The sequence below is a fragment of the Podarcis cretensis genome (assembly GCF_951804945.1).
Source record: "Podarcis cretensis genome assembly, chromosome: 1".
NCBI lineage: Eukaryota > Metazoa > Chordata > Lepidosauria > Squamata > Lacertidae > Podarcis > Podarcis cretensis.
In genome coordinates, this window is record NC_137170.1 from 113,264,303 (window position 1) to 113,284,541 (window position 20,239).

At 41.6% G+C, this 20,239-nt stretch overlaps 1 protein-coding gene across 2 annotated transcripts in view; it reads left to right on the forward strand.

The window, feature by feature from the left end:
- Nucleotides 1-20,239, forward strand: part of CERS6 (ceramide synthase 6) — an 83,968-nt gene that overhangs the window by 52,257 nt on the left and 11,472 nt on the right. For both annotated transcript variants that reach the window (XM_079981393.1, XM_079981394.1), the window contains exons 5-8: nt 9,578-9,628; nt 11,476-11,568; nt 14,007-14,135; nt 16,788-16,894. In XM_079981393.1, the coding sequence (XP_079837519.1) occupies nt 9,578-9,628; nt 11,476-11,568; nt 14,007-14,135; nt 16,788-16,894 (380 nt within the window). The remainder of the gene's footprint in view (nt 1-9,577; nt 9,629-11,475; nt 11,569-14,006; nt 14,136-16,787; nt 16,895-20,239) is intronic.

Below are 20,239 nucleotides of genomic sequence, written 5' to 3' on the forward strand. Positions count from 1 at the left end.
GAACTTGGTTTGGCCTGAGAGATCTCATGAGAGCATCCCAAAGCTGATGCACTGTTGGTGTCCCCACCCCACCCCCCCACAAAGTGGAGAGCTTAAAAGCTCTTTCCACACTGGACAACCCCAAGCAAGGCCTGGCATGAAAATAGGTTTTCAATTCTCCTTCTTGCTGAGGTTCAACTTGTGCAATTTCAACCAGCCTGCCTTCAACCACGGGTGTTTGAAATTGTGCAAGCTAAATCTCAGAAGATGTGACTGTATGTCGCTTTGAGATCCTATAGTGTTGTGTCTGATTTCTGTTTTGTTTGCTGCTGTGCAGTTCTTTTGGATAGGAAGCATTGATAAGAAATTTCAAAATAAAATGCTTATGCCGCTTTCTGGCACAGTTGTGCCCAAAGCAGCTCACATGTCGAAATGAACCACGGTGAAGATAATTTTTATAAGCACTATATAGCTGCTGCTTACAAAACATAGCTGGTAAATAGATCAGTAGCATTCTCCTAGCAACCATCCCTCCCTCCCATTTTAGCACCAGCGCTTAATTTTCCGGCATCTAGAAAAATGCCAAATAATAAATTAACATGGAACACACACCATGAAGACCCCTGTATTTTTAAAATAATATACAAGTTTTACATTATAATGTTACAAACAGAGGATGCATGGTAAGATAACTAAACTGTTCTCTTTTGAACTGTTTCTAATAAACGAGAACTTTTTATTGATACAGAGCTTTTTGATAATTGTTTTTCTCTCAGATAATGAACCATGCTTCGTTTCTTTTTAACAAGTACCCCCTACTGTGCACTACATGCAAATATGTGTGACTAAACCCCAGTGGCCCCTCTTTCCCATAAGAAAAAGCAAGTGTTTGTATACATTAAAAGAAAGAAAGAAAGAAAATGTATCTCATCATCTGTTCAGGTTTGTAGTTTCTACAAGTGTCATTATACACGATTGGTAATTTAATCCTTTCATTTGCAGTCTTGTCCCCCTATGGTATTATAATTTGCTGTTTTATATTTTGATTGATTTATTGTATTTCATAATATATTTTTGTTGTATTAATATGCTGTTTATCGCTTGCAGGGACAGGGACATTTAGGCCAAAAAATGATGTATAATATAACCACTCCTCTGGGTAGAGACATGTCTGGACAGCAACATGGGAAAGAGGAATGCTGAACCCTTTTTCCCTGCCAAATCCCCCCACACATATTGTTTGCTACTTCCCCAGTATAAAGTTCAAAATGTGTGTTTACGCTGCCAGATATTCAAAACCATGTGAGAGGGAAAGGTTTATGGGGCGGGAGTTGGAATGGAAAAGTAAGCAGGCAAGTAGTGTGTGAAGTTTTTTCTCCACTGGTTCTCCACTCAAAATCACCCCATTTGTGTGTAGTTTTTAGCCAGTTCCCCAGTTTCCAATTATAATCTTGCTCTGAAGAAAAGGATGGCAAAAGTTAACATCAGAGCAGGGTTTCGGCTAATTAGGGAGCTGTCCAACACACAAACCTCCTGAAGAAAAATGTGATGGCACAAGGGTGGCATTCGGCATGTGGCAAATGTTTGATTTAAAACAAAACAGAGACCCAGATATTTCTGGTCCAAAGGCACGTGGTACTTAAAAACTGCTATGGGGCCAAGGAATATATCCCCCCCCCACAAGGCAGAAGTTGCTCATGTACAAAAGTTGTACTAACTAGAACAGCTGTCATTGTTTCTGCTTCCTCTGGAGGAAAAAATAAAGCTTGAAAATGACTTGCCAAGAAGTCTTGTTGAATCCTTCCTCCCTCCCTCCCTCCCTCCAGTTCAAAAATTCTGAAAAGGGATGCAGTGAAGCCTGACCATCTACACTGTGGTGAATACTTACATGGCTATTCAGCCTCATTGGAAAGGCTCAGAATCCAAACTTTTACTAGTCTTTAAACATAGACCCAATAGAGAGAGAGAGCTGGTTTGGAACATTATGTCCCTGTATAGGTGTTCCAGGATGTTGTAAAGTGTATGGAAGATACTGTTGTTTTCCCAGGTTTTGGCTGTTTTTCTTGAGCTGTCATATAACTGTACATGGCATGGATTTCTAATGGTTTCCCTTCATAATTACAAAACTATAAATACTCACTTCCCTTGTGGGGCTATGTGGCCTCTCACGTGCAGAAATGTGGTGGTGGTGTAGAAACTGCATGTACTTCTGATTTATTACTGGTAGCATCTAAAAAAATTGCTTTGGAAAAGTCAAGTTCAAATGAAGCTCAAATGTTGAGTCCATGTTGAGAAGTGCTTCTTTCTCCCTGATTTCGTTATTTTTCTTTTAGCACACTGACCTTACTTTTCTAGTAGTATTTAAATTATAACAGCAGAATGTCTAGAATATGGAACTGTGGGCAAATGTGAACAAAGGGGGGCAGGATTTTATCTAAATGCCAAGGTTGGGGTAGAAGAGGGGTGAACACTAAACTTGTGTTTAGAGAAGAGAGGTTGTGATTAAGATATCTATTCCATACCTGTCCCCCTTTTAAACTCTTCTGTGGCTAATAATAATAATAATAATTTTATTATTTATACCTGGTCCATCTGGCTGGGTTTCCCCAGCCACTCTGGGCAGCTTATATAAAACATATTAAAATACCAAACACGAAAAACTTCCCAATACAGGACTGCCTTCAGATGTCTTCTAAAGTAATGTAGTTCTTTATCTGCTTGACATGTGAAGGGAGGGCATTCCACAGGGAGGGTGCCTATAACCAGAAGGCCTTCTGCCTGGTTCAGTGTAACTTTGCTTCTCGCAGGGAGGGAACCAGCAGAAAACCCTTGGAGTCTTTTAAAAATTATTACAAATGCATTTCCAAAAGGTGGTTGAAACTAGCTTTGGAGCAACTTATTTCTGTGCCTGCTGTTAAGTAGTCAAGTTTTACTTGCATGTCATATTACTGTGTTTAAAACAAACAAACAGCAACCATTGGCCTCAGTCCCAGAGAAATCACCTTGCAAAAGTAGATCGAAGCAGACCCACACTGCGTGTTCCTAAAATTCTAGCAAATGTCTGTTCATTCAGAGCTTTGGAAAAGGCATTCCTATATAGTGATAAAGCCTTTGTGCTGAGTGGGACTTCTGCCAGCAGAGCACTTAGAGGCATTGGAACCTAAGGCTGCATCCTATGCACAGCTAGGACCCATATACCCCACTGACGTCAATGGATGCTGAGGCTGCGGTTGTCAATTAAGCAGATGAAGTACACACACAGGTTTTGCTCTTCAGTCAAAATCTATAATTTGGTTTATTTTAATTGCAAAAATTGTGAACCACTTAATTCAGGGTTTATATTGAAAATCTGTAAGGAGGTAAATACCCACAAGCTGATGAAAGATAACCTTGTAGGTTATGTGCTTGTGCTGTAATATAAGAATGACTGAAAATTACAAGCAACTATTAAAGTGGAGGACTTTAGAGGAGGGAAGCTAAAATAGTTATAAAAGAAGCGAGGGAGCCATAGGTACTGCCACTATTTATTTGGAAATTGGTATCCTAAACATTTTGAGCTGATTTATGTGCTCTTCCCAGTTCCAAGCAAAATAGTGCATTCTGAGAGGAGCTTTTACCTGGAAGATTATATAGATCCTGATCGCAAGGAAAGAGCACCACCTCTAAATTCACCCATTTTGTCCAGTAAGTCATTGATACCTGAGAGTTATTGTGGATTCCATTACCCTGAGCTGCTTTTCCTGTGTCCTCCTGGAAACTTCAAAGGTGTTGGCATTTGTCTGAACATTAGGGCTTCACGTACTGTAAAACTGCCATCCTGGACTTCCTTGGGAAGAATTAATTTAATACATCTATTAAAAATAATAAAATCCTAATTAGATCTCTTCCAAGATACAGGTTTTTCAAAATAAATTAACCACATTCTGTTTTAAGATAGCAAAACATGATACACATGGGTCAGAAGCACTGAATTATACCCTGGGAAAGGAAACATAAAATCAGTAAAAAGAAAAGTAAAAAAAATCAATAGAGTAGATTGTAGCAAAATAAAATGCACAACTTGATTGTGAAAAGAGAATGATCAGGGAGAGGGAGAGGAGGTGAAGCACTCATTTAAGGTTTGTTTTAATGGAATTGTATGTTCCTCTTGCATATAACTGGCAAGGAAAATGACTTACTAGATAGCTACTGTTAACTTTTCACTGAGTGACTTGTCAACTTGGGATTGCTTTTATATAATCATACACTGCATTGTGATCTCAAAACACCTGCCTGTCGATGATGGTATTCATATTGACTCAAGTTAACCTTACAGTTCCAGCTGAATTCTGTATTGCATTGTTAGTGAAGAAGACATTGGTGCAATCGATGTTAGTTGTCACTGGCAAACCAGTTCTTTCCCATCTTGTACTTGTTGCTTCTTGTTTCATGCAGTCCATCTCCCCTCCCCTGACATCTCATTCCCTAGCTGTTGAGCAATTGTGTACTTCCCATAACCAGCTCCTTCATTCCAGCATAAATTAAGTTTGCGTAAATTTATGTGTAATTTCATTACAGTGGTGCCCCGCAAGACGAATGCCTCGCTAGACGAAAACGCACAAGACGAAAGGGTTTTTCGTTTCTTGAGTTGCTTCGCAAGACGAATTTCCCTATGGGCTTGCTTCGCAAGACAAAAACGTCTTGCGGGTTTGCTTCCTTTTTCTTAAAGCCATTAATACCCGGGGAATCCGCACTCCGCAAGACGAAAAAATCGCAAGACGAAGCAACTCGCGGAACGAATTAATTTCGTCTTGCGAGGCACCACTGTATTCAGAATGTCTTATCAGATAATTTCTGCCAGTATTCCACATAAGGATTGGGACTTTCACATGGCATATAATAGTCAAACGGGTGTTGTAGAACACATTCCTTTTCAGCTTACCGAAGCAGAGCATGATTTCATATTTTGCTATATTTGGCTGTGTTACCAGACTGTCTATTCTTGCACATTCATGTTGATAGATTGTCCTAGTTTTTGGTTGCAGCAGAATGTCTAGGCTGCTGACATGGGGGACTTGAGCCTCAAAGTTATTAATATTTCAATCCTTTGCACAGAGTGAGAGACAGACTAATATGAAAAGAATGTTTTTGCAAGCATTGGGTTTGAGCAGTGTGCGTAATAGGAATGTCACGTGCTGTGTCTGTTACCCATTAACTCTCCCCTTTCTGAGGCACAGTCCTGATTTATCACACACTTTCCCTCCCTTTTTGTCCTGTCTGTCTTAAATGTGCCTGATGTGGGGTCTGTTTGCTGCTGCTCCCTTCATCTGCCACTCTCTGGGTGGTCCTTTGGTGGGATTTGGGGGCCCAGAGATCCAGCCCTAGCAGTGCTATAGTGCAACTCTCAATGCAGCTTGAAGCAGAGTTTGGGTAGAGACCCTTTCCAAAACATCACATCCTTTGCCTTTGCTGAATGCTTCAGTGTGTCTTGCCTCTGTGCAATACTGTAGTGACACCGGATACTGCTGGAACATGGCAGAGTGAAGCCGAGTGAGCCTTGCCAAAAGGAAGGGAAATGTCAATAGGGATTTTCAAAATCCTGCTTCAGTTGTATGCTCTAGGACAGACATGGCCAAACTTGGCCCTCCAGCTGTTTTGGGACTACAGTTCCCACCACTGGTCCTGTTAGCTAGGGATGATGGGAGTTGTAGTCCCAAAACATCTGGAGGGCCAAGTTTGGCCATGCCTGCTCTAGGACATAGGAACAGTTCCTCCTGAATAAATGGGATGGAAATTATTTCCTTGTCAAAATTAGTCAGATGCACATTTCTGGGAAGACAGCTATAGAACCGTGTTGGGAAAAGTGAGTATTTTTTGCTCTATAAGACGCACCAGACCATAAGACGCACCTAGTTTATGGAGCGATCGCAGGCTGCACAGCGATCCCTCTTGCTGTTCTGGCCTCTGGGATAGCCGCACAGCCTGCATTTGCTCCATAAGACGCACACACATTTCCTCTTAGTTTTTAGGAGGGAAAAAGTGCATCTTATAGAGCGAAAAATATGGTAAGTAAGGAGTGCATTTAAAACCTTAATCCAAAATATATACAGATTACAAGCTACTAAATTGGGTAAGCTTTGGACTGCTGCATTATGGGGACCACGTTTACTTCCTTGTGTGCCCCCACAGCAATTTGACATATGTCAACGAGATGCAGGTGTCTGGCAATTGGAATGGGATGAAGGAAGGAAACCACTTGAAGTTCTTGTAATCAAGAATACTTGTTTAAATGCGCCAGTGGAATGCATATATAATCCTCTGATTAGCATAAGGGAAACTTTCTAACATATATGGGCTTGCTGATAGAAAGCACGAACTTGAGAAAGACACGCTTGTAGTGCATGATGGAAATTCGAAGATGTTTTAAAAATATAATCAGAGTTAAAAGAGGAGTTAATAGAACTACAAATTCACTCAAAATATTGGGAACTATGGGTTAAGGCTCTTGGACTTAACTTCCATGCCATATAAGCTGTAAACATTCATATTATGCTTGCATACAACTTAGCATCCGTGCACCCACACTCTCTCTTCCTCTGCAGATTGGGGGAACCCAACAGCTCAGGACAATGTGTGTGTGAGGAGGGACAGTGAGGGGCACACTGACCCTCCGCTTTCCATGTGTGTGTTAGTAATGATAGCCTGTGATGCCATGGAGGGGCAATCTTTGTTGCTGGAGGGGGCAGAAGGATATTGGAGCGATTGCATTTTATATTGAGGTTTCAGCAAGTAGAAGGAGGAGGTGAATAATGATGAAACATGCTTAGGTTTGCCTTTTATAAGAAGAAGAAGAAGAAGAAGAAGAAGAAGAAGAAGAAGAAGAAGAAGAAGAGTAGTAGTAGTAGTAGTAGTAGTAGTAGTAGTTGTTTGGATTTGATATCCCGCCTTTCACTCCCTTTAAGGAGTCTCAAAGTGGCTAACATAGTAGTAGTAGTTGTTTGGATTTGATATCCCGCCTTTCACTCCCTTTAAGGAGTCTCAAAGTGGCTAACATTCTCCTTTCCCTTCTTCCCCCACGACAAACACTCTGTGAGGTGAGTGGGGCTGAGAGACTTCAGAGAAGTGTGACTAGCCCAAGGTCACCCAGCAGCTGCATGTGGAGGAGCGGAGACGTGAACCCGGTTCCCCAGATTACGAGACTACCGCTCTTAACCACTACACCACACTGGCTCATATAGCTGGTTCATTGTTTCAAAATGGATTACTAATGTTCTTTTGAATTTACAAGTGGAATATGGCAAGTAGGAAAGTGGTGGTGTTCTGATAAACCTGACTAGCTACTCCGCTAGTTTGACTTTTGGTCAAACATGCAGAAGACTGCCCCCTGCAGCTTTAAAACAAGACTTGCAGGAGACTGGTTATCAGAATTAAAAGTTTTGGAATTTTAAAGTGTATATCTTGTTAAACCACTGATATAGCACCAACCTGACTGTTCCTGTAACCTGCAGTGGGTCATAAAATTCAAAATCCTTTATTGTGGATTTTATTAAGGTTTGGAATGTTCAGATTTTCTTAGGAAGTTTGACCTTTCTAGTGGCTTAACTGTACGGGCATCCTGCATAGTATAACAATAAGTGGCTGAGCTGAGTCACTAAAAATACAATGTACACACAGGAAATATATTGGCCGTATAAAGTGTAAAACTACCCTTGTAGTTGTTCCCTTCTCATTCCGTGTAGGAGTAGGATTACTGTATGTTTTTTACTATGTTATGCATTTGTGTTTTTGTGTTGTACACCGCCCCGTGATCTTCAGATTAAGGGCAAAATATAAATTTAATTCAGCAACGTTTTTTCTTTTTCTTTTTAAAAAGACATTGGGGAAATACTGCATGAGTACACTTTTCAGTGCTGTATATTTTGATTTGGGATTTCATTTGGATGGTAGAAATGTGAAGCCTCTGATCCTCTAGCAAACTGGTGTTCTGGTTGGGTTTCAAAACTTCAGGAATTTGTCAAGAACTGGTTACACGCCTATTTTCAAGCATGCAGACTAAAGTAGTACATTTGAACCACCTTGTGTTTGATGTTTTAGAATTTCTTCTTTCTAGAATGTATACACCTGCTAGAAGAGTACTGGTGAAAAAAATATAATGGAATGGAATGCCCATGCAGAGCTGCCACTAACATCAAAGGGCAAGTCTTTGCATGCCTTACAGCTCCTGCACCTGAATGGGTCCAGTAAATTGGAACGAAGTGTCAGACATTTAACACTATTTCTTCATATAAATAATTTTTATCCTGTCATTCCAGTGTCCAGAGACCACTTAGGGAAGCTGAAAAGAAAGCTGAAATTGATTTGGATGTGGTGTGGGCTTTTTATGCTAATTTTTAGCAGCTCCACTTGAATAAAATTATTTTCATTTTGAAAATGTCAAGAGACCAAGAGGTTGGATCAACCCTTTTATGCACATGGTTTATGTATTCCGCCTTATCAAACATACAAATAACCTTGGTAAAAATAACAGCGCTGAAAAATAGAGAGTAATGCCGTAGCTGGAGCAACCCCAGAGCTTTGTTGCCTTTCTGCAAAAGGTGTTGAATGCAAAATGAGGGGTGGAATTTTAAGCAGTTTTGCCACACACACACACACACACACACAATTAAACCTGACCTTTATTTGGCACACACTAGATAAAAGCATTACTTTGAGCTATATATGTAGCTATTAATGTTCTGGGGCTTCTAGACGCTTGAGCTTAATTAGCCCCTCTTCCTAAAGATAATGAGACAAGACAATGGGTGCAAAATGTTCCTTGGCAGCTGGGTAATGTTCACACTTTCCCCATTATTGGTACGTTGAAAAATTCTTCACCATACTTACAAATGCAGGAGAATGTTTAGGAGGGTTGCTTTTAAAAAACACACAAATCTGTAATCAAGAGGGGATAGACGTGCACCAGGATTCTTGGCAGACATTGGCATAAGAGAAAGTTTGAGAGAATAAAATGGCTTCTTTGTAGATGACTAGTACCTTGGAAGTCAAACGGAATCCATTCCGGAAGCCCGTTTGACTTCCAAGGTACTAGTCAGTGAGCCCAAACAGTTACTGGCTTTTCAAATGTCTACCTAGCTAGCCATTTTTGACTTTCTGTGGAAGAGTTCCCAGTTACTGACATTTTAATTTGTGCTTCCATTCTCAAAACAAATCATTTTAAAATGATGGTTGCAATTTTGGTTAAGTATGTGTCAAAATATTCTCAAGCAATAGCAGCACACCCCTTGTTTTTCTTTGCTAATGTAGTGATTGTCATTTTGGGAGCAAAAATGGGACAATATGTATCTTATCTGTAGCTTGATTAGAATCAGATTATTGTTTTCAGGATGCTACTAATTGTAGAGAGCTTTCATGAATGATCGGTTTCAAAATAATATGAATAACTTCGTTTCTGTAAATGCAATGGAAGTAATTGTGAGGCTGTTCAAAACGCTCGTCTAAATTCTTTGTGGAGGGAAATGTAAAGCTACCACCAACTCTAGTTGCATTTCTGTAACATCTCCCAGCATTTAAACTTGTTTGCTTCTCTTCTCTCCCCCCCCCCCCCGCTTTTTTTTCAAAGAGTCCCTGGGTGTGGAACACTCGGCTGTGCTGGACTGGATACCCATATCAGGTAATGGGTATTGCATGGAAATGAGTATAAAATAAACCATGATGCTGTTAATCTAGATGGCGGATGGATGGAAGGGAAGGAGAAGTGGAGGAGAAGGAAAACACTCTTCTTTTTCTTCTCCACTCATTGCTGCTACTTCTTACATGCTGCCAATGAGGAGGGAAGATAAGGAGGAATGCTGGGGGGCAAAGACAGGTGGGAGAAGCTACAACTTCTGCTCTAGAAAGGCATTCAGGACTTGTCATCATCATCATTTCCTCTTCCTTGGAGGCAGATTTTTCCAGCCCCTGTTTCTGAGCCTGGTTCTGAAGAACTTCACCAGCATCACTAATTAACAAGGCTTTACGATAAAGCTATGAAACACTGAACTTTTTCAACTGAGGGGGAAAACTGGCAAACTGAGGGGGTGTCTGTGTGTGGAATGCAACAACATAAAGAGGACATGCCTGAAGAGAACCCTGAACAGAAGCATTAATGTTAAGAGGTGATGCCACAATGCAACATTTTGTTGTAGGATCCACTTGTGTAAGCAGATTATAGACTGAAAGGCAAACCATACTGAAAGGTATTGGAACGAACCCAACCTTTTGGGGTACAAAAAATCATCTGAACATGCAGGGTGGGAGAAGGGGCTTTCTTTTATTTTTTTAAAACATGTTGGACAGTTTTCAAGGTACTGTAATGAGCATAGACGTTGGCACGTTATCCATTTGCAAGGGTGATGCGAAATACATTTGCTGTACAGCACAGCATTTAAATCCCCGTTAGCTGGTAGGGGACAAATCTGGGTTATCCAAATCATAAATAAATAAAACTCTGCTTCAGTGTCAGCACTAAGGCAAATACGTCCCTTTAATTAGCACATTATGCGGAGAATAATTTATATAGAGGTTTTAAGGTGATGGCTGTTGAAATTAGAGTTGGAAAGGACCCAAAGTCTGACTAGGCCAGCTGCTTTGGTCAAAGGTAGGTTCACCTACCCATTTCTCCACAGTGTGCCATAAATAGAAAACGACAAGTGTTGCACGTGCCAGCCAGCCACATAAGTAAAAGTTTCCAGCCAAAAAGGTTTGTGCAAAGCATTTGAATGCATACAGGAGGTCCTAATTTCCAGAATTAGGCAGAGTCACAGCTCTTCCCTTTATCAAAAAGGCTTGCCCTGCACCATACTCATAATACGTCAATGCTAGCCTGGTTCATGTGTCACATTAAATCATAGTTAAAATAAATTATGGGTGAATGTGAACGAGCGGCATACTACTGAAATTGTGCTCATATTATTATCAATAATAATAAAGTGATTATTATTGTACCAGGAAGTTTTTAACGTTTGGCATTTTATTATGTTTTTATATGTGGTGGAAGCCGCCCAGAGTGGGGCGGGGTATTACTCTTACTATTATTATGGTCCTCCTTCATTCCTGCCGTGCTGGTGGGAAACAAACTACATTCTGGCCTTTTGTCATTCAAACCAGGGCTTTTGTGGTTTGTTTGGAGGGGGAAAAAACACCATGAGCCTTGGAGGAGTGAAGCCCTTGCAATTTGATTAATGGGCATGCAGCTCATTCAGATTATGCAATAGTTTATTTCAGCTATGGTTTAGTGTTTGCAGACCAGGCCAGTGCAAGGAAGCAATGTGAGCCACATAGAGGAAGCAAAGGATAAGCGTTGGTAAGGTGGTGTTTTTTCTCTCCGTAAGTTTTTTTTAATGCGGGAGAGGAACTCACTAGAAATCTTACCAGATAGGAAATATTCTGTAAGTGGCCTGAGGTTGCCATTCAAGTGAGGATCTGAAGGTTTTTAAACTTCTCTGTTTTAATCTCTTTATTTATATCCCCTCCTTTCAGCCGCTGATGCCAGAAATGCATTACTACTACATGCTTCAGCTGTCGTACTATTGGTCCTTAATGTTTTCTCAGTTCATTGACATCAAAAGAAAGGTAAGAGCAATCTGTGGGTTTTAAGGAGCAACCGTTTTTAAAGAAGGCTGTGAAAGTACGCTTTGGTGAACGCTTGTACACTGAATTAGCAACAACCCGTTTCTAGCTGTGAACTCCTGTAAAAGTTAAATGCAGTGATGGCAGCGGTGGATAACAACTGCATTTTGGGGCAGCAACATTTGCTGATATTTCCAAACCAGCTTGAAATGGTTTTTAACATCTCAGTGCTGTGTGGCAATATTGGCCACTGTAGGCAACTCCCCATATATGTGGGGGCTACTTTCCAAAGGCACCACACATTTAAGTGACATTGTGTACATTTGAAGCAACATTGGAAAAGCCTGCAAACATCCTCTAAACCCTAGAAACCCTTTACAAAACCAGCAGCACTCACCAGACTCCAGACTCCAAACTCCGTCTGGGGGGAGCCATGGGATTCAACTAACGAGTCCCATCAACTGAAAATGTTTTTGAATAAACAAACGTCACTGGTGCTTAGAGATGGTGGATTCACTTCTGGAGAGCAGAAGAATAAGCATTTTCATCATCCATTTTATTAACTCAATTATCGAATGAATGTAGTTAATTCAAATAATTTGGGTTGGCTTCTGCTCAGTCACATAAATGCTCTGAGCAGTCAAAGCATTTAAGACAATTTATTAGATCATTGCGCAAACATACGGTGATTACAGAAACTACAGTTTACTAGCAAACTACAATCTGCTAGCAAACTCCAGCCCCTCCAAAAAGCTTTGGAAGAATTCTGTACCAGAACATACAAAGAGGGATTCAACATCACACTGTTCTGATCATGCCATCCCCCTGCTTCTCCCATGATGTGCTGTTTTAGGGGTTTCTTCCAACCCTCCAGGAGCCACTTTGGGGGAGCATAGAGGGCATGCAGAGAGAAGAGGCAAGCAGAAGTCCTTTTCGCAGGAGATCCAGCTTCTTGGCCTTCAGGGCCAATTTGGTAGCGAGAAGGAATATTCTTTGTAGAGGGGAAAGATGTGTTGGATCATGTCCGGCAATGGTGTGATCCTAGAATGAGAGTGAAATCTACCACAGAGATGTGCTTACCCTGCTCTTTGCCCTAACAGCAATTTCCTGACGGGAAAATACCTTCCAATAGAACTGACTGCTGATGTTCAAAAGCTTCTTTCAGTTATTGGTGGGGTATAAATTCCAGTAGATTATCCCTGCCTGACTGAAGATTAATGAGCAATATCTGCAGTCCAGCATGTATTATCAGCTCAGCATTCCGCGAAAATAATGTGACTGGGTAGATGAACTTTTTTCACCAGTTCACAGTGACACACTTTGCGTTTTGATGTATTTGCAAGAGTTGGGGGGGGGCAGTGATTGTTTTTATATTGTTTGTTTTACACATTCCTACATTGTATTTATGGAAGACAGAAAGAGTCATGTGGGGAGTGTGGTCTCCTAAGAAGCTTATAGCTGCCCCAGAATGTCATTACTTTAACATCAGTCAAATTTATGTATGTGTTTGCTGAGTTTTGGTCAGATGACAGATGGTATTCTGAGAGAGAGAAATGCTGTTTTGAGGTCAGTTTAAAGGATTTTAGAAAATGGCTACCTCAATTAAATGGTTTATTTGCATTTTTGAGAGGGAAGGAATGTGTTGGATTCATGTGAAATGCAGTCATGTAGTTTTAGCAAAGGCCCTGGCAGTTTCTAGATGTTACTATACTTGAAAATGCTGTGATGTATATGAAGGGAAGTCCTAGAAACAGATGCCCTCCTGCTGCTGCTAAGTTCTGCCTTGCTACTTCAAGTTACCAGCAAATAAAGAATTTGGGGGTGTTGGTATGGTATTAAACTACTTTGATCCTTTTACAACTTCAGGCTCTGTCATAATTCTTCGAACTTGCACAAACACCAGCTTACATAGAAAAAAGCAGCATGGAAATATTGCAATATCACAATTGGGCTATCACAATAGAATGGGCTGTATTTTACTCCCCCTTTGAAGTAAGACAGGCTCCAACCTTGTGCACCTTTGGTAGGATGCTAAAAAAAAAAAATTGTGGGCACTGCCAAATCTCTTTACTACTGTGCGCTACTGCGATATTTGAGTATGCTGGACAGTCTGTAAATATTTCAATCAAAAAAACTAAACTGTAGAGCATCAGGACTCAGAAGGTGCTGTATGAATTTCAGCCTAAAACCCCAGAGAGCAACTGCCATTCTTTGCAGACAATAGTAAGATAGATGGATTAATGGGCTAACCCAGCACAAGGCCGTTTCCTGTGCCCCTGCTAAGTTCCTGACTGCATTCTAATCTTCTCTCATAAAATATATGTGCAGAGTTTGTATATCTGGCATTTATTTAATTTTATATATCTGTAAGAATAAATGTTTGAAAAGCCAAATTAATTTTGTGAACAAATGTTGTAACTCCGTTTATCTCTCCACCTCAGGACTTTACCATCATGTTTACCCATCACATCATAGCAGTCATTTTGATAACCCTCTCCTACACAGTCAATTTCATCCGAGTGGGAGTCCTAACTATGTGTCTTCATGATGTGGTGGACAGCGTGCTGGAGGTGAGAGTAAGAGAGAGAAATTTAGCCAAAATAAATCTTCATGTCTTCAAAACATTTCTTCCAGAACAAACGACGTTTTAAAGTAGTAGGCTACAGCCCAGTGTTTCCCAGACTTGGGTCTCCAACTGTTTTTGGACTACAACTCCCATCATCCCTAGCTAGCAAGAACAGCAGTCAGGGATGATGGAAATTGTAGTCTAAAAAACAGCTGGTGCTGGGGACCCAAATTTTGGAAACACTGCTAAAGCCCATGAAAGCTTCTAGCTGTTGAAATTTGTCTCAGAGGTCATAGAATCATAGAGTTGGAAGAGACCACAAGGGCCATTGAGTCCAACCCCCTGCCAAGCAGGAAACACCATCAGAGCACTCCTGACATATGGTTGTTAAGCCTCTGCTTAAAGACCTCCAAAGAAGGAGACTCTACCACACTCCTTGGCAGCAAATTCCACTGTCGAACAGCTCTTACTGTCAGGAAGTTCTTCCTAATGTTTAGGTGGAATCTTCTTTCTTGTAGTTTGGAACCATTGCTCCGTGTCCGCTTCTCTGGAGCAGCAGAAAACAACCTTTCTCCCTCCTCTAGGTGACATCCTTTTATATATTTGAACATGGCTATCATATCACCCCTTAACCTCCTCTTCTCCAGGCTAAACATGCCCAGCTCCCTTAGCCGTTCCTCATAAGGCATCGTTTCCAGGCCTTTGACCATTTTGGTTGCCCTCCTCTGGACACGTTCCAGTTTGTCAGTGTCCTTCTTGAACTGTGGTGCCCAGAACTGGACACAGTACTCCAGGTGAGGTCTGACCAGAGCAGAATACAGTGGCACTATTACTTCCCTTGATCTAGATGCTATACTCCTATTGATGCAGCCCAGAATTGCATTGGCTTTTTTAGCTGCTGCGTCACACTGTTGGCTCATGTCAAGTTTGTGGTCAACCAAGACTCCTAGATCCTTTTCACATGTACTGCTCTCAAGCCAGGTGTCACCCATCTTGTATTTGTGCCTCTCATTTTTTTTGCCCAAGTGCAATACTTTACATTTCTCCCTGTTAAAATTCATCTTGTTTGTTTTGGCCCAGTTCTCTAATCTGTCAAGGTCGTTTTGAAGTGTGATCCTGTCCTCTGGGGTGTTAGCCACCCCTCCCAGTTTAGTGTCATCTGCAAATTTGATCAGGATGCCCTTGAGTCCATCATCCAAGTCGTTGATAAAGATGTTGAATAAGACCGGGCCCAAGACAGATCCCTGTGGCACCCCACTAGTCACTCTTCTGAGGTGGCTCAGTGCTGCTTTTCTTAAGCACCGTGAGCACAGTGAAACATTCTTTTGAGTAAAATGCTTTCAGTTGGGCTGTACTTGTCAAACAGGGCTATTCACTGAGTTCTTGAAAAAAACCATATAGGATTTGGGAGTCCATAGAATCTCCACATTTTAACTGACTACGGCAATGCTTTTTCATACTATGTAGTTGCTGAATCATAGCAAAGGTCTATATAACTAGCATCACTTTTATTCTGGGAGACCTGGGTGTATATATAAAGCCTGTTGCAGACAAGGGTTATATTTCCCCTGAAAGGGCAGGTGCGCAGTGCAGAGACATTATTTGCGCCTTGGGTATACAGGCAGCAGTGAAGACTTCCTTTCATCAGCTTTGAATGATTTACCTGCTGTTGCCTCCTCTCTTGAAAACACACCTGCCCTCAGTTATTCGTGTCCTAGTTAGTCCAAAATGTGGCAGCCAGACTAGGGTCCAAAGATTGGAGCTTATTAGTCTAGCCATGTTCCTCATCTTCATTGTTGCCTGTTTGTTTCTGGGATCAATTTAAAGTGCTGGTTTTAGCCTTCAGAGCCCTTAAGGACTTGGGGCCAGGCTACCTCCAGAACTGCCTGTTCCCACGTGAGCCTGCATGGCACTTAAGGTGAGCTGCAGAGCTCTTGCTTTCTGTCCCCTGTACACATGAGATGTGACAGGCAAGTCTATGGAATACCTAATCGCTTTTCATGTGAGTTCTCAAAAATCTGTTTCTGCTGTGTTCTGCAGCACAGTCCTATTCATGCCATGTTTGGTAAGAAGGTTATCTCATATTGCTTGATGGAATTTATTCCAATGTAAATGTATATAGAATTGCACCCTTAACGTCTGTCTTTTTTATTGCTGCTTTTAGTATAGTTTGAATTTTTATTTGCCCTAGGTTTTTCTGATTTTTATTTTTAAAAAAGACACAGAAAAGAAAGCTAAAATGTTGGCTTTTGGGGGGTCCTTTTAACTCTCCTGTACTGAGACCATGAGTAGTAAACCATGATTACCGCTTTTGGTCGGTCTGGAGAGAGCTAAACTGCAAGCCTGTGTTTGGGTGACTCATGAAGCCAAGCAATGACTTGGCTCAACAAAACAACCAGGGAGAACAAGGCAGCCATAATCTCCTCTCCCAGAACCTGCACAATTGTGTGATTACACTAAGCCATGGTTTGGCTTAGTGTGATATGCAAATGAGGCCGCTGTGTGAAGCATCGTCAGTAGAAGGGGTAAGGGCACTAAAGAGTTCACACTGATATGCTATGCATCATTTGAATATTAATTGTCCGGTACTGTGTACAATAATTATTTTAGACGTAACTTTATTAAGGAGATAACCCGTGTTCCTTCCTCGTTATAGGCAGCCAAAATGGCAAACTACTGCAAGTGTCAAAAGTTGTGTGATTTCCTCTTCCTCTCGTTTGCTGTCATTTTCATGATTACAAGGCTTGGATTGTATCCTTTATGGTGAGTAAATCTGCTGCTTCCATGGAACTACAGGGGTTTTAAGTCTGGTAGATAGAGCACATCCTGCCTCTAGGGCAGCATTTCCCAAGGTGGCCGATGCCGCCCCCTGGGGGACGCTGGAACGATCAAGGGGGAGGCGGTAGTAGCCTCAGGTGCAATGGGGCTCATTGGATAAAAATAAGGGGGCAGTGGAAGCATAAGAAAATTTTGGGAAGCCATTTGCACATGTTTCATCTGTTGTGGAATGATGCTTACTGGCAGGTCAGGCGTCGTTGGGTCTCCCTTGGATTCCGCTTTCCCAGGCTTGGGTAAACCCTTTTTGGCTTCACCCAGGCTTGGAAACTGGGTCACAGTTTGCCTGCCTATTTACAACAGCATCTTTCTTTTACTGTGTTGTGGGGCATAGGTAGAAACATAGATACATAAAAGAATGCAAATTTGTGACTACATCCTTCTGCTTGTTCACTTAAAGAAGGTGGATTTCAGGGAGGGCACTGAGTATCTCCCCCCCCCCCCAAAAAGGGAGTGTTAGGCCAAATGAGTTGGGGAACTGCCGCTCTAGGGACTCTTGCCTGTCATTCTCAAGGGCTATGGTTGCTTTTCTTATGTACTGCTGCTTCTCATACTGAATTCGTTTGGCAGGACCACTAAAGAATCAGCTTATCTCATAGCGGAACCCACGGAATATGATATAATGTGATCTGAGTCTGTAGACAACTAAACTGTGTGTTTCGTGTTGTGCACCATAAATAAAGTTCAAGTACAATAAGCCTGCATCTTACGCATGGGGTCAGTTCCTGGGAACTACACACAAACACGTAATGCAAGGAAAACCTGTAAGAAGCCATTCAAAAAAATTTTTAACAACCCAGCATTGTCAAGGAGGGGGTCGCTTTCCAGAGTCCTCTCTCCGAGCTACTAATCAATCAATGCTGCCTACCAGCCAGCCCAATCACATGCTCCCACTTCGGGGGCTAATTGTTACCACCTACAGCAATACTTCCTCACAGGATCACTCCTGCCACTGTTGCCTCTTCAAACATCTCTCTCTGAGGTATCTGTAATCCCATAGTGTCATCCAGGGTATGTTTTATGGAGAGATCGTAGTCATAAATTGTCAGGTGCTGATGTGGTTGCTCGAGAGCAAACAGGCAAGACTCCAACCTGCCTTTACCAGGCTTTATTCTTAGTGCAAACTATTTACAGTGAAGAGCGTCGTAAATTCATGTCCAGCTCAATCGCTAGCAGAATCTGGGAGTGGGCAGTCCTTGTACCCCCCCCCCCAGCATAACAGTCGCGTGACCCCCAGCCTTCTCCTCCCCTCCTTGCACCGAAACCTACTGCGCAGAGTGGGCGCTGGCAAAAGGGTACTTCCCTTCTCTCCGGCTTGCTCAGCCTCGGCGTTGAGGCTCTCCCTAGCATCCACTGGTCCCACCACCTCCTCTCCACTGGAGGTGGGGTTTTCCTCCTCGCCGGAGGAGGAGCTGCTTCGCAAGATTTTTGGAGGTTCCCTATAACACAACTGCCCTTTCGCCTCTGAGCTGATGGCAGTTCCCTGACATAAACCATATTGTTCATGTGCTTAATTTCACGGAAGTGTTCAGAATATTTTTACAGGTCCCAGCTTGCTGCCTCGTGCTCAACATCACCATCTTATTTACTGTCGCTTTCTGCACATGATTTCACCAGCTCCTCAAGCTCTTCATCTGTCAGTGTTTGTGCAGGATCCTCAGTTAACTCTTCCGCTCTTCCTGGAGAAGGTCCCCAAAGCCCCTACAGGACAAACAAAATCGGGTTGAAACAACCCTGTTTTGATTAAGTCATCATAGTTGCATTGCTAATCCGGTCCATGTGAACAGAGCACCACAAAAGGTGGTTTGGGGGGCATTCAGCTGACCAGCTGGCTCTGCAGCAGCAGCATGGAACAATAAAGCACAAATTTCATGTAATCATTATCAATTCTGTGGCTTTGGCCTAGTTTAATGGTATCAGGAAGATGGATTTAATAAATAAGCCAGGAAATCTGTACAATAGTTACCTCCACTGCTTTTTGGTAGTGTTAGTTTATTCACGTGCATCCTTGAACATTTGCATGAATTTAAAAAAAACCTTCTTTTAATGGTTTGGTAGGAAGATATTGCAAAAATCTGCTTGTTTACATATGACCTCCCCCTGTAGAGGCAGGTTTTCTTTTCTTTTTTTCCTTGTGCAATTCCAAAGGAGCTTCCTGCAGCCATTCGGAAGCCTCGCTTTGGTTTACGAATGTTTTGGAAGTTGAACAGACTTCCGGAATAGATTCCGTTCGACTTCCAAGGTATGACTGTACTAATTTTTAAAGAATATGGGGAAACTAAGGAAGCACCATTAATTATTTTTCTGGGCTAAATTTAAGTAAGTCTAGTATCCAATGTCTGGGGTGGTTTCAAAATGCATTTTAAATTAATGCAAAAAGATGGCAAAATATACCCCTTAGTTTTCAGCAGATAAGAATTAATAGAACCCTGTCCAATATGTGAAATTCAGAGGTGGTCATTACTTTAAATTTCTGTGGAGAATGCTAAAACAGAAGGCACCACCATTTTAATGATTAATGCTTCAAATTTTATATGTTGTGCAGTTGCTAAGGACGTTCCCATTTTGCCACCTCATCTTTCTCCTTTGTTTAAAAGCCATCTTTCTGGGAAATTCTCTTTTGGCTTGTTTAGGAATAAATACTGGCATATCATGCAATTTTTATTGCAGCCTGCTATAATAGCCCCTGTGAGCAGGTTAGTGGCATATAAATTTTACAAATACCTATTCAGATGCATAGTCCAGCTGGATAATTAAGCTTAAACTAATTTATCTCATACTGAAAAATGATGAAAGGATGCATTTGTCAGTTAGCTTGCTTTTGTGGCATACATTTTGCAAGTACTTGTGTCAAATACTTTCAGACTCGCTGCAAGAACAGAGAAGTGAACCCGAAAGCCAGTGCGTGTGTGCGCTTTAGTTTTAGATTGCTGTAGTTGACTTAACACTTCTGCGTGTTTTTGCAGAAGAGAACAGAGAAATGTCATCAGTAATACGCAAGTGCACTGACCAGTGAGAGCGAAGAATCCATAGCAATGTGCAGTTAATGGCTTGTGTAGTTACTGCAACGGTAAAAGTTTAGAAAGATTTCTTCTAGCTCAGTCAAGGAGTGCACAGATAACTTACGTAGGAAATGTTAAATACTTTAAGCTGGAAGATTCTTCGTGTTTTCCTATTGCTGTTTTCTAACTTTCATCAGCCACACTCCATTCCCATTGTGGCATATTTGTGAGTCTGAATTATATTGGTCTGCCTCCTGCCCCCCCCCCCCCA